The 23,850-nt window shown below is 44.0% G+C and overlaps 1 protein-coding gene across 1 annotated transcript; it reads left to right on the top strand.

The window, feature by feature from the left end:
- Nucleotides 1-747: 747 nt before the first annotated feature.
- On the top strand, nucleotides 748-17,607 carry SLC67A2 (solute carrier family 67 member 2). Its single transcript, XM_028104034.2, has 6 exons — nucleotides 748-968; nucleotides 5,201-5,288; nucleotides 6,904-6,947; nucleotides 7,063-7,192; nucleotides 10,569-10,778; nucleotides 13,898-17,607. The coding sequence occupies exons 1-6, from the start codon at nucleotides 804-806 to the stop codon at nucleotides 14,704-14,706; spliced, it is 1,446 nt and encodes a 481-aa protein (XP_027959835.1). The 5' UTR covers nucleotides 748-803; the 3' UTR covers nucleotides 14,707-17,607.
- The last annotated feature ends 6,243 nt before the right edge of the window (nucleotides 17,608-23,850 follow it).

The following is a 23,850-nucleotide window of genomic DNA, read 5'->3' as shown; positions in this document are numbered from 1 at the left end:
TGTCCACAATAGCCAAACTGTGGAAAGAGCAAGACGTCCATCGACAGATGAATGGATAAAGAAGAAGTGGTATATATACACACAATGAAATATTATGCAGCCATCAAAAGAAATGAGATCTTGCCATTTGCAAGAGGTGGATGGAACTGGAGGGTGTTATGCTGAGTGAAATAAGTCAATCAGAGAAAGACATGTATCGTGTTCTTCTTCTCTTGTGTACTGCCTGTTTATTATTTAACATACCATGTTTATTTACTGTGTGTTTATTATTATTACCCCAGGAAACCGTAACCTCCCCTCCGGCTCAGGAAACATTTGCAGTATTCTCACAGCTCCCCGACATTAGTCTACCTTATTTCTGCCTGCTTTTCCAACAGACAGACTGAAGTTTGAAGGGGCCATAGGCACCTACTCCAGGTCACTCAGAGCCAACTACAGCCTAAATCTGTGGATCTCCCAGGTGGGGCTGGCTGCCACCTCAGGCGGCCCCATATTGTAAGGAGAGGGTCAGCACAGTTTCCTCCCGCCTTCCAATACCAGAAGACAGTCTTCCCTCCAAGGAAATGTAGAGCATTACCGTTACCATCACAAAACCGGCGCGTCTCTCACACACCGCTGGCGCGGGCTGTCTCCTCCCTCCCTGGAACCCGCCACGCCCAGAGACAGCCACCGCCCCGCAGCCTGGCCGCGCTCCCCTGTGCGCAGGCGCACGCCGCTCACTTCCGCTCGGGGCGGGGCTAGCGCGCGGGGGCCGGTCCCCGCAGCGGGTGCGGGTAGCGGCGCCCCTCCCCCCTGCCGTCCGCATGGAATCGGGGGGTCGCCGCGGCCTGGCCTCGGCGGGGGGGCCGGTCTCGGCGACTCCGAAGCTAAGGCAGGATTCGGGGACCGGGGCTGAGGCGCGGGTTCGCGGCCCCGGTGCCGTCAGAGCCCGTCGCTTCCTGCTCTGTCTTTACCTGGTGGGCTTCTTGGTGAGTGCTGGGGCTGGGGGCGAAGGGCGACTGCGCCCTGGACCTGGAACCCGATTAGGGGTGGGGTTTTTTTCTTTTGAAGACGGGGTGGTCGTAAGGCTCACTCAGGGCTGGGAACCTGCGATCTGCCTGGTGGTGCCTTCTTACCTTTCAAGCTTCTTTTTGCCCCCAAACCCCTTCCACTCTGCACCAGGCCACATTGCTTTATTGCCCCTCGCGGGCCCAATCCGCAGCTCCTCTACTCCTGCCCTTTAAGGCGCCCCCAGCACCAGCCTTTAGTGTGATTAAGCCGGGCTCGGGGGTGACCCCAGGTGTTAGATGCTGTGAAAGTTACAGAGCACGCAGGGTGGACAGCAGGGCTCCTGGGCAAGTTTGGGAAAGCCCAGCTGTTCTGACATCAGTAGGTGTGGTATGAATACACAGGCCTTTGTGCCAGGCCCGGTCGGGGCAGTCACTGTTGATGACCCCACGTGGGCAGAATTAGGCACATTTTCATTAAGGTTCCTGGTAAACTGGAATGTTTAAAAATGCAAACCGCAGTGAATTATACACATCTGCCTTTCAACAAACTGTTTATTGGATAAGGCAGGTTTGGTTTTTTCATGATGTGTGTGTGTGTCCTGGTTTAATGAGGACAATTATTATCAATTTCCCACGTAGAATGGAAAGCTTAGAAAGATGAGTGTATGAGAGGGGAAGTCATCCGTACCTCCATCCACTTATTATTCATAGAATTTCTGAAAACCTTTTATGTGGTCGGGACTGTAGAGCTCCAGTTACACAGTCCCTGCCAGGAACAACTTAAAATCTTACAGAAAGCTTGTGTTGGTAGTTCGTGGGCCATTGTCGGCAGGAACCCTAGATCCAACGCCTTACTCCTCTCCTTCCAAGTCTAGCCCTGGTTTAGTTGCCCTGGTTGTGAGCTGGTCCAGATTAGGAAGAGAAAAGACAAGGACAGAGAGGATTTCTTTTTTGCTGAGACTGAGACTGTATTTGAGGACAAAAGGAACTGGTCAGGCGAAGTGTCACTGGGCGAAGACAGCCTTCGGAGGCTTTGAATAGTCCCCAAAGGCACTAGGTCCTGGCAAAGAGGAATTACTGTTTTCTGCCCAGATGCAGGTTAAGACCACTAATCCCCAGTATGTTAGCCTCACTAGAGTTTGGATACTGAGCCATGCTCAGCTAGGAGAGGAGTAGGGAGGCAGCCGCCCTATTCCCCTCCGCAATGCAATATTCATCAGTCTGTAAAGGTTTAATGTTGACTGAATAGTTAAGAGAATGAGGAAAGCATCTTCCACATCGCTGAAAACACACCACCAGGAGGCACTCAGGAGGGCTGTGGTTTACACAGAATCTCTGCCTGCAGTTAACCTTATCTACCCTGCCCCCCGGCTCATGCTTTCAGTTCAGAGCCGAGCCTTCCTTAATCTTAGATTAGCCTCAGGGTGCAGTTACCTCTTCCACCTTCCATTTCAGCCACCCCCAATTCAAAACTATTGATGGTGAGTGGTCCTTGACATTTCATAAGGGAGTTGGCTGCCATCCACCCTCTGGTCGGAGCTGGGGACTGACTCTTGGCTATTGCAGCCCTCCCTCAGACAGTACTAATATCTGGTCCTGCCAGATGAAAAGAATTTGGGCCCTCACCTGGAAAGTCCGGATCGGGAGTTCGGAGAAACCAACATGACCTAAAATTCCAAATAGTTTGAATGTTTTAAATGAATTCACAGATCATACGTTATAGTTGGCCTTCCAGTACAGGTTTGAATATTCAGAGCTTCTCCTGTGTTGTCTACGCGCTGTTCACACAGCGAGTCTAATTTAGGCAAGCCTGATGTAAAATTTTAAATAATTTGTTCAAAAGAGTCATTAGTTCTCTAATATGTTCAGGGGAAAATGTAAGATTTCCCAAAAGTTAAAAGTAGGGATTTTTTTAAATGGAAAATGTTGTAAGCAATAAAAATATGTGCAACTTTGGATATCCTTGAAGATCTAAAGGCTCTTTGGTAGGTAACATCCAAGGAATATTATACATAACTTAGTTATTACTTTTAATATATTTAGAGATGTAAAGACCTCTAAGACTTTTGGGGAAATGGTTTCAGATTAATAAGAGAGGAAGGGAACAGGATTAAAGAAGTCATTTGCCAAAGTGTTCTGTTTTTAGTTCTCATCTGGGCTTCCAGGTTTTAATTTGTTTAAGAAGGAAGATGAAGATGGCCCTCTAGGCCGCTTTTGGTTAGCATTGAAAGACGGTGCTAAGATCTGTGATTTCAATACCCTCTTTCCTCCAGATACACAGTGAGATTCGTATTTTATTTCATCGGCTGTAGTCAGGTCTTTTATTCATTCTTACTGAGGCAATTTGCTAATCAAGAAATATTTAGGTTCCTACCCTGAAAAAGATCTTGATACGTGTTAGTGTATTCATCAGTTTTTGTTGAGAGATGTAGATGTTCCATGAAAGGTTTAAATGGTCCCCTCTTGCCTGATTTCCTTATAAATGGTTATTAAGCACATGACCAGTTGCCACAGAGTGCATTCAAAGCCAGTGGTTTTGGAGAAACTGCGGATTCACAGGAAGAGAGGAGTTGCCTTTTCTAGTAAAGGGGAAGACAATTTTAGTGCACAACTTCCTGAAAGACAGTTTTAGAGCACCAGCATCCTTGGAAATAGATAATATTTTTCAGGCTCACAAAAACGTTAAAATAATACTGATCATCAGTTACTACTTATGAATCTGTTTTCGTATAACCTGCCATAAATTTCAGCCTACTTAATTATTTCTCTCCCATTCTTTATTTGAATGTTAAATGACAAGTGGTACTGGGAATTTTTTGGAAAAAAAATATTTTTGGACAATTGAGTTTCCTTTTCTGAAAGATTCAGAAAACTCAATAGGTAACTGATGTATTTGGGGTCTTTTAAGTGATATCATACATCAGCAGGCTGATGAAACAAAGCTGACAGCAAAGCCCAAAAGACATTGGGCTTAGACCCAAAAGAAATTTTAAGTAGTCTTAAAATCAAAATAATAAACTGTAGTTCTGGTAGTATAAATTTATGAGCTATTTAAGAACACTAGATAGTAAATATATGGCCATCTAAAGATGTAACCATGGAAAAGGGCCACTGAAAAGTACGTTTAGAGGTTCATGTTTCTAAAATTAGGTGAATGCACAGCCACCAGGATAAGGGATAAGCAAAAGATTAATTGTGGGCCCAAAGAAATATTTTTCGTGCATTTCTTTCTATTTAACCAGGATTATAAGAAAAGGAATTCCAGTTGAATATAAAGAAAACCGTGTGTGTGCAATGTGGTTTCCTTCCTCTAAACCAGTTGTTGAAAGTACCCAAGTGAAGTAGGAATGAGAACGAAATTTAAAGGAAAAATTAACAGTCTTTCTGTTAACTCGGAATACCTAGCAAAAAGGGTCAGTTCTTATCCCCAGGACAGAAGAAAAGAGAAAATACGTTTGAACTTCTGTTGTGTGTTAGACCTTTCTCAACCATTACGTCTCTATATGTACATCATGTGTCTACCAGACAGGTGTTATTATCCCTATTTTTTGCAGATGACAGCACTGATGCTTGGTGACATTAAATAACTTTCTAAGCACGCATGCTTAGTAAGGAACAGAGCTGGAACTTAGAACTGTCTGCCTAACCCCAAATCCCATGCACTTTCATTGACTTAGCTGCAGAACACTGTCTTTCCCCACTACCCCATCCTTCTCTCCTTGCTTTGCTGAGACTTTCTTTTCAGATATTATTTTTAAGGCTATAAGCCACAGATTAGTCACCTTCCCTAATTCTAGGAGGAAATTCATATATGAAGCAAGTGCTTTGCAAAGAAATATGCATTCTCCCTGCCTTCTTTCCCACTTCATCACACACAAACATTTTTTTGGTTTTTTATTTGAATAACTTCTATAGCACATCCTCCTTGAGTATTAAGGATCAATCACAAAGAAGCTAAGGTTGAAATGATTCCGGGTCATGGTGATCAGGCATTTAGAGGGAGCAACGGTTATAACACATTATATTTTGATTCTTTGATAATTTGAACCTGATGGGCATAGCATACTGTAGAATACAATTATGATTTCTTGTTGGCTCAAAATTTAGATACTGGTTTTATTTTTTTAATCAGTTTGTTATTAGGATTACCACTTTTAAGAACGCCTAAGTGTCAGTTTCTAATTTGAGTTAATCAGTGTTTTGTTGTTTAGGATTTGTTTGGTGTCAGCATGGTCATCCCTCTATTGAGCCTTCATGTCAAGTCTCTTGGAGCAAGTCCAACAGTTGCTGGAATAGTAGGTGAGTGGTTAATATCGTACATTCTCAGAGCACTGAATTTTCAATCCTCTGGACTAAACCTAAAAACAAATCAGTCTTATAGCTAAATATTATACAAAGGTAAATTGAAAGTGGGATAAAAGGAATTTTTAGAATACTTAAAAATGTTACCCTGGGGGCGCCTGAGTGGCTCAGTCGTTAAGCGTTTGCCTTCGGCTCAGGTCATGATCCCAGGGTCCTGGGATCGCGCCCCACTTCTGGATCCCTGCTCGGCGGGAAGCCTGCTTCTCCCTCTTGCACTCCCCCTGCTTGTGTTCCCTCTCTCACTGTGTCTCTGTCAAATAAATAAATAAAATCTTTAAAAAAAAAAATGTTACCCTGGAGGGAATGTAATTCATCTTTTCCTAGACTACCTGTGGTCAGAGAGGTTTTGAGGTTTAGCCTCATTCCCTTCCCCTCACCACCAGTGACATCACGGTTACTTACTGAGCCTCTCCAAGGAGCTGGCTGCATGTGTTAAAGGGCAGGTACAGACCCCTGCCTGCAGGAACCAGAGAAACATAATCTACAGGAATCAAGTCACACAGCAGGGGATTTAGGGTGAGCCTTGACAAATTGGTCACAAGCTTCCTGCACCACCGCAAGCACATCTTACGGAGTTGTAGGGCTTCTCTGCCTGTGCAGCATAGAACCTCCATCTCAGTCACTGATTTACCAAAGAGACAAGGTATAGCAGGGCTTAGGACTGTGCTAATTAACAAGAAATTGTTAAAAGACTGACAGCCCTTGACTATTCACAGGCTGGATAAGCAAATGTTCAGGGACAGTGGTGGACACAATATTTGGTAAGTCCTCCATGCCATGATTTGTATTTCCCTTGGAAAGTAGAATTATACTGGCCCACACAACAGCATGAAGGTTTCTGTGAAGAACAGAAGGGACATGTTATTTGATATAATGGAGGTAAAAGCACTCTGTAAAACTTTGTCAGTTCTTTATAAAACTAAGGCATTTTATAAAACTGGAATGTTAGAGGGATATAAGATGATACAAAAATTTTCAGACTGAGTAGAATTTTTGTAGGATTTGGATTTCTACTCCCCGAGTACTCTCTATTCGGTCTTCTCAGTCAGGGGTATGCATCCTCAAGAGCGGGAGAAGCCTCTCTCAGAGACCGTGGGTGGCCCTTGCCTTAGTCTCTCTTCTGCTTCCTTCATTTTTATTTTGAAGTTTTTGTTTGTTTGTTTTTCTTTATTTATTTATTTGAGAGAGAGGAGAGAGAGCACAAGCAGGTGGAGCGGCAGGCAGAGGGAGAAGCAGGCTTCCCGCTGAGCAGGGAGCCCGATGCGGGGCTCAATCCCAGGACCCTGAGATCTTGACCTGAGCTGAAGGTACTTGATACCTTCCTGATACTTAACCGACTGAGCCACCCAGGCACCCCTGAAGGTCTTTTAATAAAAATTGTATTGCTTTACTCTTCCAACTGAAAAAACGGAGGGGGGGGGAATCTCATTTTTAAAAATAGTCTTTTTTTCCCCCCTGTTTTTCTGTTAATTTCTATGTAATTGTTACCATGTTGATCCATTTTTGTGATGGGTCCCGCTGATTTTCTTGATGTTACTGATTTTTTTTGTAGGCTCCTCCTATGGCATTTTGCAGCTCTTTTCCAGCACATTGGTGGTAAGTTGTCTCCCATCTGGCAACACATCTTGGTCACATTTGGGGGGCATTTCCATGGTGGGGGTGGTTAAAGGTGGTGAGTCAGAGGACTTTCTGTGTTCCTTGCTTTCCTCAGGGCTGCTGGAGTGATGTGGTTGGAAGACGGTCTTCCTTGCTGGTGTGCATTCTTTTCAGCGCCCTGGGTTATCTGATTCTTGGAGCATCCACCAATGTGTTCCTGTTTGCCCTTGCTAGAGTTCCTGTGGGTAAGTTTCTTTCCTTGGGTGTGTTTCATTCCAAATAAATCAGTTGTATGTAAATGTATAAAGAGCGACTGTTGTACATGTCAGTGCCTTCTTTTTTATTTTTTTTTAAGATTTTATTTATTTATTTTAGAGAGAGAGAGAGCCTGTGTGAGCAGGGGGAGGAGCAGAGGGAGAAGGAGATAATTTCCAGCAGACTCCGCACTGAGCGCAGAGCCCCATGCGGGGCTCAATCCCAGGGCCCTGAGATCATGACCTGAGCTGAAACCAAGAGTCAGACACTTACCCGACTGAACCACCCAGGCGCCCCTGTCGGTTCCTTCTTCTTTTTTTTTTTTTTAAAGATTTTATTTATTTATTTGACAGAGAGAGAGAGAGAAGAGCAGGGGGAGAGGGAGAAACAGGCCCCCCGCAGAGCAGAGAGCCCGATTCGGGACTTGATCCCAGGACCCTGAGATCACAACCCGAGCCGAAGGCAGACGCTCAACCGACTGAGCCGCCCAGGCACCCCGTGGGTGCCTTCTTGATTAGAGCTTATGCCAAGACAAAATAAGGACAAGAGCAATTATAACTGGAACACCAGCTGCTGCTGTTGATCGAGCACTTAGTATCAATCAGGCTCTGCTCACTTGTGCAGATCCCCAAAGCTTGTACGTGACAGGGCCCGGAGCCCTCCCTGTCAGTGTGAATCATTATGCTGCCGCACAGACCTGTCTCCTTCGCATTGATCTCTCTACGTTCAGGCAGTAAGAATTTGTTAAATGTCTTTGGCCAGCACTGTGCTTACTATTCTCTTGTTTGGCCAGCTTACAGTTTTAAAATTGGGCCTCCTGACTTCAAATTGAGATTTCCCACTGTAGCTTTCCTGCAGCCTCCTGTAAATCTGGCTGTTGGTCGGGGGAGATCCTAGGATAATGACGAGTTTCTCTTTCCAAAGTGATCTTGAATGTTTCTGACATTTTCGAAATAGCTTCTATTTTGTCCATTCACCAAAACACTTTGTCCAGTCTTTGAGCCACCGCTTGTGAATGCCGTCCTCGTGTGGCAGGTAGGCAGCTCCTGTGGAAGCTCTTTATTCTCTTTGCCTTTCTTAGTTGCTAGAGCCCTGGAGTTTCAGTGTTTCTTTCTCCCCTGACAGACTGTGCTGCCCCAGTGGACAAGTTTACAGCCCTGGACCTCTGCCCATACTCAGTTAAGCTGCTCCTTTTTACCTAATGCCCCAAAGGAACAGAGCATAAAATATGTCCTTCTAACATAGTTTTGATGATCGGCTTATTTGGGATTTTCACACCCATTTCTGTGACGTACATACTTACTCTCCCAGTCTTTTGAGTTCACCTTCCAAAACTCATGCTGTGCCTCTCTGTTGATTCAGAAAACAAAAAATGCTTATGAAGGTCTTTGCTTTAAAAATGAGCAGTCATCCTAACTTGCCCACCTACCACACAAAATCCAGCCGATGGCTGCTCTGTGTGCATCCGGAGTCAAAGTTATTGTACATGCTTGGTTTGGGTTGCAGTGTGTAAATATAATACACTCCACCATTCAGCAGTAAGGCTGTTCATAATTCCAAAGAAATATATGAGATTAATGGACCCTGTATACAATAGGTAGAAATTTATAGAGAAGATTAAAATGTTTTTATTTAATATGAAATGAGCCTGCTTTGAGTAGTGATAGTTCTATTAATATACATCATACTCTTGACCAACAGGAGAGCTATACATAAAATTCTTTCCTGCTATGGGAACCTCTACAGTGTTTGATTGGCCCGGGAATATGAGGGAGCCCTGGGGAGCCTTGCCAGGGTTGTGCTGTACAATGTCACGTGTAGGTTCAGGTCCTTGTATCCTGAAGATGAGCCTGAGGGAGGTTGAAGTACCAGAAGTAGACACACAGTTTGCCCCTTCTCTCTCTGTCCACTAGCCCAACCTCTAGAAGGTAACAGGAGGCTAGTCTGCGTTACCCTCCCCACAGTCCTCCTTCCCTGGGTATGTAAGGTGAATCCAACATCGGTATCATTTCAGAAATAATCACAGGATTCCTATCAGGCCTCTTAGGAATCATCTTCCAGCCCGGTCCTTTCTCCCATTTAAGAAAGTAGATCTAGAGAGAGTCTCTCTACCTAATTCCAAAAGAGATTTCTAAGTTTGTTTCCCAAAGAGGCTGGTTATCAGGCCAATGCCCACTCTAATATTTAGACACAGCTGGGTATAGAACCCAGGATCAGTGTGCCGGCAGAGTGATGTACAGTGATACTTCTTTCAAGGAAATCACTAGAAACCATTGTGTTGCATCACAGTTAGGAGCACTTCAGGCCGACCCACCAGCAACACTGATTGAGTTCCTGCCATGTATTGATCAACATGGTGGGCAACCTACGTTACCAGAACCTATCAGTCTGTTTATTCAGCATATGGATGTATGGGTGCAGACAAGTCAAATACATCAGCAGACGTATGAGGAATATAAAGCTGCTATATACATTTTAATCTCTTATTAAGTCATGTCCCACCTTTCAGTTTGTTTAGTAAACCAATTCACAAACCTCTTGCTAGTAGAAAATCAGTTGGTCAGGCGCAGGAGGGGACTGCAATTTGCTCTTTAGTGTTTATATTATTACTCACTCCCTATCCTTCCCTCCTCTGTTCCTCTCTAGCAGTTATCACCTTTATACACACACACACACACACACACGCATGCACGCACGCACAGGCTCTGTGAAGATAGGTACATTTGTGTCTTTTTTGCACTCTGTTCCTTGCATTATCCTCAGGGTCAGGGTCAAGGTTAATGCTGGACATATAGTAGGCATGCAGTGAATGTTTACTCACTGAGTGAATGAATAAAGAATGACATATCTCGGGTCGCCTGGGTGGCTCATTTGGTTACACAGCTGCCTTCGGCTCTGGTCATGATCTCAGGGTCCTGAGATGGAGCCCCCGTGTCGGGCTCCCTGCTCAGTGGGGAGCCCGCTTCTCCCTCTGCCTCTGCTCCACCCCCTGCTTGTGCTCGCTCTCTCTGACAAATAAATACGTAAATAAATAAAATCTTAAAAAAAAAAAAAAGAATGACGCATCTCTGTAGAGAAGCCACCATGAATTGCACTGGCTAACAAAAAACTGGAGATTCTGGGATGTCAGGGTGGAAGGTGGGAAAGCAGAGGATGCAGGGCTTGGCTACCAGGAAGAAGGTGGCCAACTAGGACTGTGGGCTAGATCAGGAGTCCAGTCGTGGCGGGATGAAACTGCAGACGTTAGAGGTTCAAAGAGAATGGAGACCAGAACTCCTTCAGTGATAAGAGATGAAATGCAAGATCACATGCAAGATTCTTTTGGTCTGAAAAATGTTACAGAGCGTGTTTCTTATCCCCTTGCAGGTATTTTTAAACATACCCTCTCCATTTCAAGGGCTCTGCTTTCTGATCTGGTTGCAGAGAAAGAACGGCCATTAGTAATTGGACAATTCAACGCAGCATCTAGTGTGGGCTTCATCTTGGGCCCCATGGTTGGTGGATATCTTACTGAGCTAGATGGTGGATTTTATCTGACAGCCTTCATCTGTTTTTCTGTCTTCATTCTCAATGCTGGTAAGTTGACATTTCATCATAAGACTGGTGTATGCATTCATGATGACCAATCTACCTGCTTTACTTTTATCACCTTAACACTTCGTTGTTCTTAAAACAGGCAGACTTTTTGTTGTTGTTTCACTATAGTTCACATGCAGTGCTATATTAGTTTCAGGTGTGCAATAGAGTGATTCAGCAATTCTGTACATCACTCAGGGCTCATCCTGATAAGTGTACTTTTAATCCCCTTCACCTCAGAATAGGCAGACTTATTTTTCAAAGTTGGACCACCTCATCCCCTGCTGTAGACTGCCTGCCCATGTCGTCCTATCATGCTAAAGCACGGATGTGTCTCACACAGCATGGTGGTGTGCAGGCCCTGCCCTCGCCCCCTCCCCCACCTCTCTCCTTCCACGTGCACCAGCCACACTGGCTTTCTGGTTAGGCGCGCGCAGGAGGGGACTGCAATTTGCTCTTTCCTCCACTTAACAGCATTCTTCCCACATATCTTTACTGGGTCTTTCTTATTCAGGTGTCAAATATTTACTTTCTTGGAAAGGCCTTTCCTGATGATTCTGTTTCAAATAATTCAGGTTTCTTCATAGCATTTCTGAAATTATATTATCAATTTGTTTTCTTGCTTATATTCTCTCCTCCCTACCTCCCCACACATACCGTTAGAAACTAAATGCCACAGGGTAGAGATTTTCTCGCTGTTGTCACTCCTGCCCAGAACTGGCCAGACATAAAGCCAATGTTCAGTAACATTTGATGAATAAAAGAACACTTCTGGCCTATGAGCTCCTTGGATGCAGGGCCAGTCGCCTAAAGCAAAGAGGATAAACCTCTTTGCCCAGAGACTGATACCTTACTGAGCCTTAGATAAACACCTTCATAAACAAGAGGATTGGTTCATGTTACTCAGTTTTCGTTAAATTTAATGACAGTCTACTGCATCTTTTTTAGTCTTTGTATTGAAGGCTCCAGGTTGAGTGATGGATTCCATGTTGAGCTAGGATATCACACTCAGAAAACAGAGTTCAGGAGTTCAATGTCAATCCTCATAGGTATATTTTATGATTTCCTGCCAGAAGTTTAACCTGTAACCTCGGCCAGGAGGTGAGGTCTGATGGATTAGTGTAAATCTTGATAAAATACTTGAGCACATGACCGGCTGGTGTGGCCAGGTACCTTCCCCTACGAAGGAATGTGATGAATGTGATGGCTCCCGAAGTCAGAAGTCAGTGTATGAACGAAGGCCATGATTATGGAGTTCTGTTTCGGATTCTCCAGCAATGATGCTGTTTAATATCATGCCCTAACCTAAGCCTGTGAATGGATCCGAGTCAGTCAGGGATAGTTCAGCCACAAGTGTTCTCAACCACAATGGCTAAAAATAGTAATAGGGATTTCCTGTGCATTCTTAAGAAATGTGGAGGTCAGTAGGCCAAGCTGATGCAGGGAATAGCAGAGGAGAGCGAGGGGGGCAGGCCAGCAGACAGTGTCTCACGCCGGGCTTTGCCTTCCAGCACAGTGAACACAGCGTATTGCGTTTTTTTCCCTCAGTGACTTCGGCTGTTTTCCTCAACCCCTTTTACCCCTTCAGCTTCTCGTATCCTCATTCTGATCGGCCACTTTGCCTGAGAAAGGCCTCTTACATCTTTTTTTCCGTGATTTCTGTTTTCATGGTTAAGAACTCAGACTCTGGAGTCTGACAGACTTGGATTCAGATTCCTGCTTTGCCACTTTTTAGTGTGGGCCTTGGGCGAGTTGCCTCAGTTTACTCATCCCTAAAACGGGGTAACAACACTCCCGGTCTTACTAAGACGAGCACCGGAGGTCTTGCACACGAGCAGTTCACCCCACTGTGTCAAGTATGCTGAGCATACTCAGTAAACCTCAGTGGCTGTCAACATTATCATTTTTATTATTTTAATGATACTCTTCCTCTCAGTCCACCAGCAATAGTCCTTTCATAGTTTTATCAAGATTCTATAAAGTGCCCAAGGGGCATTTTAAAGATAAGAAGGGGTAGAAAGTCCAGGCCTGCATTCTTGCGTGGTTAAGTTTTCTGTCATAAATTAGTCCCTGGTGAATAGTCCACCTAGACTGTGGAGAAACCACATACAGGTCGGTGGTTGCTGAAAACAGCATGAAGCAGTCTGAATGGCCACTGGTCCGCGTTGAATTGAAGTGTGGAAGGACTGAAAACCCCACAGGATGAGTCTGGAAAAGATGTCCTAGAATGGCAAGCTGGAATTCAGTTTCAAGAAATTTGGGGGCATGGATTGGCAATAGGTCATTCTACTTGGGTGGCGTGGGATACATAAAACGACCGAGGGTGGAGGTGGGATTATCTGAATAGGAATTGAGCTGCTCCATAATGGCCCATGAGAATGGCACCCCCAAGATTTTGAGGTGTGGCTTGTAAAAGCACATGGTGGCCCTGAAGGGGGGGCAAATCCAAGCAGGTGCTTCCTGACAGGTCATTGGTATCAAGCTGCCCTTCCCCTCTCCACAAACGAAGGCTGGCTGTCTCTGTTCATAGCATCCTGTGCTTCCCCTAACATAGCACTTACCCTGTAATCTAACTGCTAGGTTTTACTTGTCCAAACCCCCTTTTAGACTTAAATTCCTCGAGGGCAGGGATTTTATAGGCCTTGTGTTGTCAAGTTAATATATTCCTACTGTTTAGCACAGGACTTAGCATTTAGGAAGCATAAATATTCAGTGTTTAGATGAAGGATGGGTGGTGAATGGATGAGTGGGTGGTTGGATGCGTGGGCAAGATGGTGGATAGGCATGGAATTAGGTAATGAATTTAAACATAGGCATGAGAATTTCAATATCCCATGATACAGCAAACGGTCATGGGCTCTTGAGCTTTAGAAAAAAGTGAACATCTTGGAGGTATAGATTTTTTTTTGAGGTGACTAGCAGAATTCTGCTATCAAAATGGAGTAGAAGTAGCTGTGGGAATAGTTAAAAACTGGATTCAAAACCACGGATTAGTAACCGGTCCAAATACAAAACTACAGAATGGTGATCTCCTGCACGTACTTGCCCCTGCCCCACGGGGGCGCCGTGGGAGCCGGGGCGTGCAGCCTGCTTTGACAGGTCCTGTGCCGCCCTACCAGGTCTGGTTTGGCTGTTTCCCTGGTGCGAAGCGAAGCTCTCCAGTGCAGAGAAAGGCCTGCCAGCGAGGGAGGACTCTGCACCCTGGGGGAGGACAGACGGTCACGGGCAGGCAACAGCCACCCCCCGCCGGAGCACGGCCAGTGCCCGGCCTGCCAGGCCGCCCTGGCTGGAGGTCGCGTCCACCCTGCGCGACATGAAGAGCCTGGTATTTTCCGAGATGTGGGACATCTTCGCGGTGCGCTTGCTGATGGCCGTGGCGGTCATGCTGTACTACAGTAACTTTGTGCTGGCCCTGGAGGAGCGCTTCGGGGTGCGGCCGCGGGCGGCGGGCTACCTCATCAGCTACAGCGGCGCGCTGGGCGCCCTGGCCGGCCCGGCGCTGGGGCCCCTGCTGCGGCTGTACAGGCACGACGGCCGCGCCATCCTGCTGCACTCGAGCGCGCTCACCTGCCTGCTGCTGGTGCTGCACGCCGCCGCCCGCTCCGTGGCCGTGGCCGTGCTCTGCTCCTCGCTGCTGGCCGTGTCCACCGCCGTGGGCAGGACCTGCATCACCGACCTGCAGCTGGCGGCGGGCGGGGCGCGGGCCAGCGGCGCGGTCATCGGCGTGGGGCAGTCGGTGACGGCCGTGGGCCGGATCATCGCCCCACTCCTCTCGGGGCTCGCGCAGGAGGTGAGCCCGTGCGGGCCCCCCAGCCTGGGGGCTGCGCTGGCCCTCGTGGCGATTTTCCTGATGTCCCTCAACAGAGCCCGCTATGGCGGTGACGGCGGCGGCGGTGGTGGTGGGAGTGACAAATTAAAACGTGCATAGAATGGAAGTGGGTGGAGGATACCAACTCTGAGGCCCGGAAGGGTGGTTTCCCAGCAGGTGTGCTTCTGGGGCAGACGCCCAGGGCCGGCCTGCGGGCTGATCAGGAGTCAGAACCTTGTCAAAGGGGAAGGTATTAAACCGTATGTAAAAGTCTCCTCTTCCAACCGGCCAGTGGGGTTAAAACTTTCCAGGGGGGGAGCCCTACCAGCTTCAGCACAGGAAGAGGGTGGTGGGATTACAGAAGGTGATGTGCTCCCCTGCTAAGTTAAAAATAGGGTAACACATTAATAACACGATCCGCTGGGACAGAGTCTTCATATCACGGTGTATAATTAAACTAAGGGGGTTTTTCTGCTATCAGAATCCTAGAGATTAAATAAGCTACTTTATTGAAATTAGCCTGTCCCTTTCTCAAGTGTAACAAGGTTCCATCTGGGAAGTGCAGGGAAAATCACGTGGCTGGCCTCACCTCCAGACATTGATTCTGTGGGCCTAGGGGAGGCCCAGAAACCTGTACTTAATAAGCAACACTTGCACTTTCGCATGGAGGCAGAAAAAAGGGTCATTCGGAGACATACTGGTTTTGAGTCAAGTCAAAGCCAGAGACTTGGTTGTGTTTATTGATGGCTAACTCAGTTTGAACTATTAAGATTATGTGATCCCGTTGTGTTACCTTCTCCCCAGCTCTTGGCAGTCACGCTCCATAACAGGAGAAACAGGTTCGTGGAGTCTGTCCCTTGGGTCCACTGCCTTCGAGGTCCCATGCTCTGCAGAGAGCTGAGGTTGTCAGTCTGGCTAGTTCTCCCCGGATACCATGCATGAACTGCTTCCAGAAGCCGGTGCTCCATTGGGCTGCATCGGTTGGATGATGGTAGAGCCCAGTGGAGAAGACAAAGCACAGGAATGCCTTTAAGATGAACGTCTTGTGCAGTGTAAGAGTCTGGTGTCATGCCTCATCAGATGGACTTAACTCTACAGTGTCTTATGTTGAAAGTCATTTCTTTCCTCTCATTTTAATATCCTACCTGAGAATGAAAGAGCTACACTGATCTATAGGGAAATGCCTTTTCCTAGGCCTAGGCTAAACGGTCATTCCAAAAGTAGCACCCCAGGGTCCAGCTGAGAGGCTCAGAGTGAGGGTTAGCACAAACTCACAGGGAAGCATCTGTGTGGTTCTTGCTACTTGGATGATGTCACCTATTAATAATAATTATATTGGAGCCCCCTCTCTTTTCCTCGCGCAAACTACCGAAGTTCACATTCCTTTCATTCTTTTTGATTGGTCCACTAGGAAATTATTCCTGTTCTCAACCTAACACATGTATAATTACAAATGTATTGTATGTAAAGCAGAAAAAAAAAATGTTTCTCTGGTTTTAGAAGTTGTGTATGGGGTAAACTCAAATATTTATGATAAAGAATTATTTGGATGTTTGAAGATTGTCCTTTCTTCTCTCTAGCTACAAGGAAAATGTTAACTTTTCATTGTGTTGTAATTGTGAACTTTTATACAAGCGCTAAGCGCTTTTGAGGAAAGCAAAATACAATATAAAACGGCGTGGCCCTTCAGGAGCACACCAAATCGTCACGGAGGTTGGACTCCGTGGACAAGAAGTAATCAAGGGTTTATGCAATGAAGTAGAATTTCTCCGGAGATTATCTTTTCTGTGAACTCAGAAACAGAGAAGTTTCTTAGACATTCTTTAATGTAGTCATTATTAAATTTTTGAAATCCTTGCACTTTATTTTTGAAGTTAAATAAAGCCTATAAATTTATTAAGGCTTTACAGTTAATCAGATACATGGAAATACTGAAAACCAGGGTTGATCTTCATAGAGAGAGTAGAGAAACATTTTTGTTATTCTCCATGCTCGTGGGTTTTTTAAAGGTAAATGTTATACAGGCATACCTCGTTCTATGGCACTTCCTTTTGTGCATCACAGATACTGCGTTTTTTTACCAGTTGAAGGTTCGTGGCAACCGTGTGTTGAGAAGTTTATCAGCAGCATTTTTCCACCAGCATTTGCTCTGTATTTGGTATGGGGATGTGTGATCAGTGATCTTTGATGTTACTGTTGTAATTGTTTTGAGGTGCCATGAACCACGCCCATACAAGGGGGTGAATTTAATCGATAAATGTACGTGTTCCAACGGCTCCACCAACTGGCTGGTCACCCGTCTCTTGCCCTCTCCTCGGGCCTCCCTATTTCTTGAGTTGCAACAATATTGAATATTGAAATCAGGCCAATTAACAACCCTACAGTGGCCTTAAAGTGAAAGGAAGTGTCAGCTAATGTGGCAAACTTCCTCGCTGTCTTACTTTAAAAATTGCCACAGGCCATCCCAGCCTTCAGCAACCACCACCCTGCTCAACATTGAGAAAAGACCCTCCACCAGCAAAAAGATTGCCACTTTCTGAAAACTCAGATGATGGTTGGCATTTTTTAGCAATAAAGTCTTTTTAATTAAGGTATGTACGTTGTTTTTTAGACATAATGCTACTGTAAATTTAATAGACTACAGTATAGTATAAACATAATTTTTTGTGTATGCTGGGAAACCAAAAAATTCATTTGACTCACTTTATTGTAATATTTACTTTATTGTGGTGGTCGGGCACCAAGCCCACAGTATCTCTGATGTATGCCTGTAGTTCCTCTTAAAAAGTCTGATGTATGAATATTGAGAAATGTGTTCCAGAACCAGCAGCGCCCACATTCCCCTGGAGCTTGTTAAACATGCAGACACTCACACCCCAGCCCGGACGTGCTGGGAACCATTCTCACAAGATCCCCACCTGCTCTGTGTGCACAGTAAACTTTGAAAGCCAGTGGTCTGTAGACGGTATTTGTATAATTTATGGAATGTGGTCTCAGGGAAATTAAATCTGCTCAACTAAAGTTTGTGTTGTTTTGTTTTTGAGTTCTTGAGCAACTTCTATAATAATTTCCCAAGTATTTAGGTTGAGCCACACAAAATTGCTGTTTCCCTGAGTCAAGATTACCTGCAGTTTCACATGGTTCAACTTAATGGTATATGGAATCTTATTTTAGGGGCATTGAACTTGCCTGAGAAGTTTATAAAGGATATGGCACCCTCCAGGCATTATGCCAGCCCCAACTGCTAAGTTCTGTGAATCAGCCTCAGGGTTTTGGGTTCTAGAAGACTTTGGCCTTCTCCACAGAGTGAAGGTATACCTCTCTGCCCTCATGTCCAGAGAGATGAGCAGAAATCAGAAAGGGGGTGGGGCATGCCTAGCCAGGGCAGTAACATGGGCAAGGCTCCAAAGCCCAGGCGTGTGGGTCAAGAGAGATGCCTGCAGCAAACAGAGAGGGGAGAATCAGTGGTTCTGGCTGCATAGTAGAATCACCTGATGCCCTAGACCTCTAGAACCAGACTCCAGAGTGCCCCAGAGTTGAGAGTCCCTGGGTTGGATCATGAAGGGGCTCATGGACCATGCTCAGGACTGAGCTTCTGTTCTCACAGGTGTGGAGGGAAGCCACTGAAGAATGCATGCTGGAGAGGGCTCTGTGGACCTCCCGTTAAAGACTCCTTGAGGGCAGTCATCCAAGAGGAATGGGAGGGAGAAGTCATGTGCGCTGAGGGAATCAGGTGGGGCACAAAATCTGAAAGGCCTGGGGACTGGCAGCTTGTGACCTCCGGGGAGACACTGGACAGGCTGTGGGTGACGCCCAGGTGTCTGGTCCGGGCAGAGCTCAGGCAAGGTTAGCTGGTAATGAGTGTTGAGGCCTCCTTCCCCGTTCTGTTAGCTGGCAGAGAACATGTGTGGGCATTTATGAGAGTTCGTTCTCTGCATGTTCTGAATATTAAGAAAACGTCTTTTCCCAAGGACACTTCTATAAGAGATGTAGACACCTGTGGGGGCGGGGGAGTCAAGCCCCTTAAGGGAAATTTCAGGCTTTTGGGCACCTGCTATAAGAGGATAGCTTTTTATTTAGAATGTATAGCAAAAGCCAGCATGGTGATTCCCCGTGCCCTCTATCCCCAGGAAACCTTAGCCTCTCAGAAGTTTCTGAAGTAAGATTCCCACAGATCTAGCCAGGATGATGTATAAGGTAGCTCTTCTCAGAACAGGGTGATGGACTGAAAAAATTGTTTTTCTGTCCTAAAATTTAATTTTTCCCGAAGAACTTGCCAGCTACATGGTAATAATTTTCTTTAATAATACAATCCCTTTAAAAATTGTAGCAAAGTGTTATTTATTCTGGTAATTTTTAGGAGCTATTGCTGTATCCTGATTTAAGTCCTGATCCTGACGTTAAGTCAGGGTCCAGAATCTCTTGAAAATGTTAACCTCCAGTTATGCTAAAATACGTCTTAATAGTAAGAACAAGCTTTTGGCTTTTAAAACCATATGCTAATACCAAATGTATACATAATCTGAAATTTACTGCACATCTTTGGCAAGCAAATTGTTTTAATTTGACATCTCATCAGTAGGATTTATTTTTTACTTAATCAGGTACACAAATACTAACTTATTTTAACACAATATTTTACTTTAGGTTTCTCATTTTTCCCAAACAGATCATTCTAAACTCACCACTTTACAGACAGCTTGTGCGAAGACAATACAGACAACTTCTGTTTTCCTGATTAAGTACATTTTAAGAAATAATGCTGATTTTAATTTGGAATTGGATAGTCTCAAACAGCTTGCGCTGTTCCTCGAAGGGAAAAGATAATTATAAACATTAAGGAAGGAGGTGTTAATTATTCCCCATAATTATATAGCATAAACTATAGCATAAAAGTGGACTAAGGACGTTGTTAGAATAAAAAAATGTATTTTGATCAGCCTTGATTTAAACTATACTGATAAATAAAAATCCTTTTTTCCAAAGCATACGCTGTGGAGGGAAAAATAGTTGAAATACCTGTTAATAGTTGCAGTTTACAACATTGAATAGGAGATGACCTTTCTTTAGGCTTATCAAAGAATCTCTCCCATTTTGAATCGCTGGGACTCAGGTGCTTACCCAGACTGAGAATTTCTTTTTTCGTGTGATAGCTTACCCAGTTAAACCTATCCTGAGTTTGCCTAAAGAAACTGAAACCACGTGAACTATCCAGAATGAACCTGATGTAATAAATGCATTTGCCGCTATGGGGCCTGGCCCTTGGATCTGAGGGCACGTGAATGGGTGCATGCTCCAGGCTTGCCTTGGTCTGTGAGGTGGGCTGAAACATAGGCCCGGGAATCATAAGCCAATTTCTGACAGTGCCAGGTGGTCATGACCCAGAGAAGGGTGAGCGTTTTCTCCTGGTCACCTTCAGAGCATCTTCACTGTGCCATCTTTTTGGAATGAACAAAATGATAAAGTATGTCAAGTTGTAACACCTTCAAACTAACTTTCCAGCTAAAGGTAAGGACTTGAACTGGATGCCCAACAGTCAGAGGTACATAATTGTGGTAGCAAGTACAGTAAACGGTGTTGAGCAGGTGCCAAAAACTATGTTAGTGAAAACCTAAAAATTTGATATGTTGGTCCAGAACCCTGCATAATCTTTGCAGACCATTTGGTAAGACAGTGGATGGCATTCACCTAACTTGTCTTGCTTGAGTTGGCTTGGGAAGGCAGCATTTAATATTCCAGAGCATGCATGATCTTTGAAGCCTTTACAAGGATCTGTTTACATAGAGAAAATTAATGGACCAGTTATAATCTTCATTACACTTCTTTAATACAGTTAACAATGTTAGCCCTGTTTGAGATATTATGTGTATTTGAAACTAAAGCAACTGAAATTTGTAATACTCTTAAATTCTTACCTTTCACAAATTCCAGCTATCATGACCCCATTTTAGCACACATGAGAATGGTTTTGATATACAAATGTAAAAATCGGAAATGGGGGGGCTGTACTGGTTTCTTGTGATGCATTATTTTCTCCATAGTGATTAATTTCATTTATGTTTATTCCATTAAATGTTTCCACTCCATACTGATTTAACATAGACTTTTGTACATTTCACAGAAACCAAGAAAAATTCCTTGTTGGTATACATACATAAAATTTCTGTTGGGCAAGCAGAGTTACCAAACTCTGGATGCAGAGAGCCCTCATTTAAATTACAAATTTTGTTACCACGTCGTGTAGTGATGACATAACAGGATCCCCTGACACAACAGGGGAGAAAAACATTTGCATGTTTAATTCAGGGCATTTTGTTACAGTAGTGAAAATGAGAAAAGTCACCGCCGAGATGTCTGGCATTCTATCTCCTGGGCATCTCATTTCTCCATACCACACAATACAAGGATAACAGATCCCCATGAGACCTCTGTGACCTAAAACCCCTGAAGTCGGTTCTCAGACATTCAAAGTCATCAATATGCTGTGCAGATTGAAAATTCGATAATCCATTGACAGCAGATATATTAACTCTACACATAGAAACTCCTATTTCTCTGAGCAGACAGGTAAGAGAACTGACCACAATTTCTCGACTATTTTTAGAGGTAGTAAAATAGAATTTTCTTTGAAAAAACTGTAGAAAGAAGACAGAAGAGATCCAAAAACCATGTACCATTGCAACATTAAAGAAGACGTTCAAAACTAACCATGTGGGTGCTTCGTCCGCACAGCTGCAGGGGGTGACCACGTTTGAGGGGGTCAGCCACGTGTGGACTGAATGACATTGGAAAAAAATCTGAAGGGAGGTGTCCCTTCTCTTGAACAAAGAGCTGTGGTCACAGCCAGGCAGCAGTTACCCAGATGGGGCTCTCTCTGCCTTACAAGTAGATTGAAGAAAGGGCCTGGTTAAGATGTCAGATACAAAGTACCAGCAAGCTACACGTTTTGCTCTAAAAGTTAGACAGACACACACACACACGCACACATACAAAATCTCAGATCATCAGACAGTTGAGTCCTGAGCGTTTCTCGTTCATCTTAAAAGGAATCAACATACAATGTTCAGGCTTGGGCAGATAATGCCAGTACCTACTTCAACCAGACAAATCTCTTTAATCACTCTTCAGAGAAGAAAGTCAAGTGTGAACTTTGAACTAACAAAATATTACAGTTCTCACACTTGTTTATAAAATGCCAGTTTTAACATAAACATGATTTGGGCAGCACGACAAATGGAAAACACACTGAGACATGTAATAAATAACTTCTCTATGCTCTTTATATAAGTAAACACTCCCCTCCCCCACTACAAGGCTTAGTAAAAGCCAAAGGGAATTTCATCCCAGATATTCTGGGGGCTTATACACAAAACGCACATGTTTTTAAAAGTTTCGAACTTTGGAGCCACTTTCTAGTTGTTTACTAACTGGCCTGTTCCCAACAGTCAGCCCTTAGCATTACAGGTAAAGAAATAAGCCTAGACTGTGCACTTACAGGTAGTTCAAGTCAAATTTGTTGCAACAAATACCAAAGACCCATCAGAATTCTATAGTCCCACTGGAACTCTGGTTGGATCAAGTATTGCTTGAATTAGAGGAGTCATTTACAAAGGGTTGGAGATGTCTGTAGTACAGAAAATTTAGACTTTTGATATTTATAGGGTTTCATATTCTCTCCTATAGTGTCTAGAACTTAATTTTATTTGAAGAAAAGAAAGTATAGAGAAAAAGCGAAATGAAGTCAAATTTATTTTTCATTGCTTTTGTCATTCAACAAGAAAAAATTAAACTGGTAAGATGACACAAGTGTTTTGTTTTTTTTTTTTTAATTTACACAATGTCAACCAAATTATTGACTTTTAATCAGTGCAAGCTGAATTTGGTCTACCTGCTTAACAAGAAGAAATTTAATAAAAACTTTCATGTTTTCTCCTTTGGTTCCGGAAAATTAGACTCATTATAATATTTATTATTCTAGGACACCAGGAAAAATCAGGAAATTTATGTTTAAGGTCATTTTCCACTTTAACCTTTCTTTTCATTAAGTTCTAAAAATTTACTCCTGGCATTCTCAAAAATATACATCCCATCTCTTGATCACTATATATCCTATAATAAAATTCTAAGTTAAAAGTCAATTTCTTTTCAGCAGATGAAATATATATATATTTTTATATAAATATTTTCATGTAAAATTAAGGTATTTGGCACAGAGTCCTAAGCTTACAGTTTTCAAATGGTGTCTATCCTGCTCTCCACTGATCAACGTGGAAGAATTTGGGAAGGAAATTGTGCTCTTCATGAACTTGTACCTTGTATGTTTACCTTTCCCTCTGCCTCACGCCCAATGATCTAGCAGTATTCCAAGACTGTAGAAGATGAGAGAAAGGGTAGATTTATTTCTCCCCATCAGTGAGGATAAAGGAAGGGGATAAGAGAAGCAGCCCTGGGGATTTCTGAGTACAGAATCTTCCTGTTTAATTCATTCATGTTTTCCCACTAACAATACTGTGGTCATTTGTATCCTTTGCTATATCCCCAGTGTGCACCCAGGGGCCTATATGCATGGCCTCATTTGCATTTAAACCCAGACATTTCGAGTCTTATTCCAATCCAGTTTTAAAGAGGAGATTTTTTGGGGGGGCGGAGGGAAAAGCCAATAAAACCTCAGTTTAAGATGGAAATTCAAATATTAATCTTTAATGATTATATTCCACTTTCCGCTGTACTTTTAAAAAGTACTCATATGAGTAGAATCCATTTTTATATTAAGAATTTGAGTCACTACTTTATTGAGGGTGGAAAGGTAACAAATTACAGACTAGTGCAAAAAAAACAAAAATAGAACTCCTATATTCTCCAAAGTGCTTCCTGAATAAATTTCAAAACCTGAACTCTCACCAATTTGTTAAACATTGGAATACTGTTTATATAAACTGTCTGCTTGGAGCCTCTGACCTGTTTTCAAAGTTCTAGAATGTTCTACAGAAAAATTCTAAAGCAGGTAGTCATAGATGGGCATGAAAGGGAATCTTCTGCATCCTCCTTCCAGTATTGCACAATATAAAACCTGCCAACAAGTTGTAAGCAGGTGCAGCCTTGTCTTCCCACATACAACATGAGGCCCACACGTTGGAACTTCATCAAAAGCTGCCACCGAGTCTGTCCTACGTCGTGTCTCCCACACAGCCTTTCTCTTTGCACCAAACACAAACGAGAGATGGAATCTCTCAGTCACCCTCAAATGCACGGTAGCATGAGGAA

Source organism: Eumetopias jubatus, unplaced genomic scaffold (genome assembly GCF_037043125.1).
Source record: "Eumetopias jubatus isolate StellerSeaLion01/CBP00866 unplaced genomic scaffold, mEumJub1_p1.0 scaffold_9, whole genome shotgun sequence".
In the NCBI taxonomy this organism is placed as follows: Eukaryota; Metazoa; Chordata; class Mammalia; order Carnivora; family Otariidae; genus Eumetopias; species Eumetopias jubatus.
The sequence above is the reverse complement of the archived record's forward strand: the minus strand, read 5'-3'. Positions and strand labels throughout refer to the sequence as shown.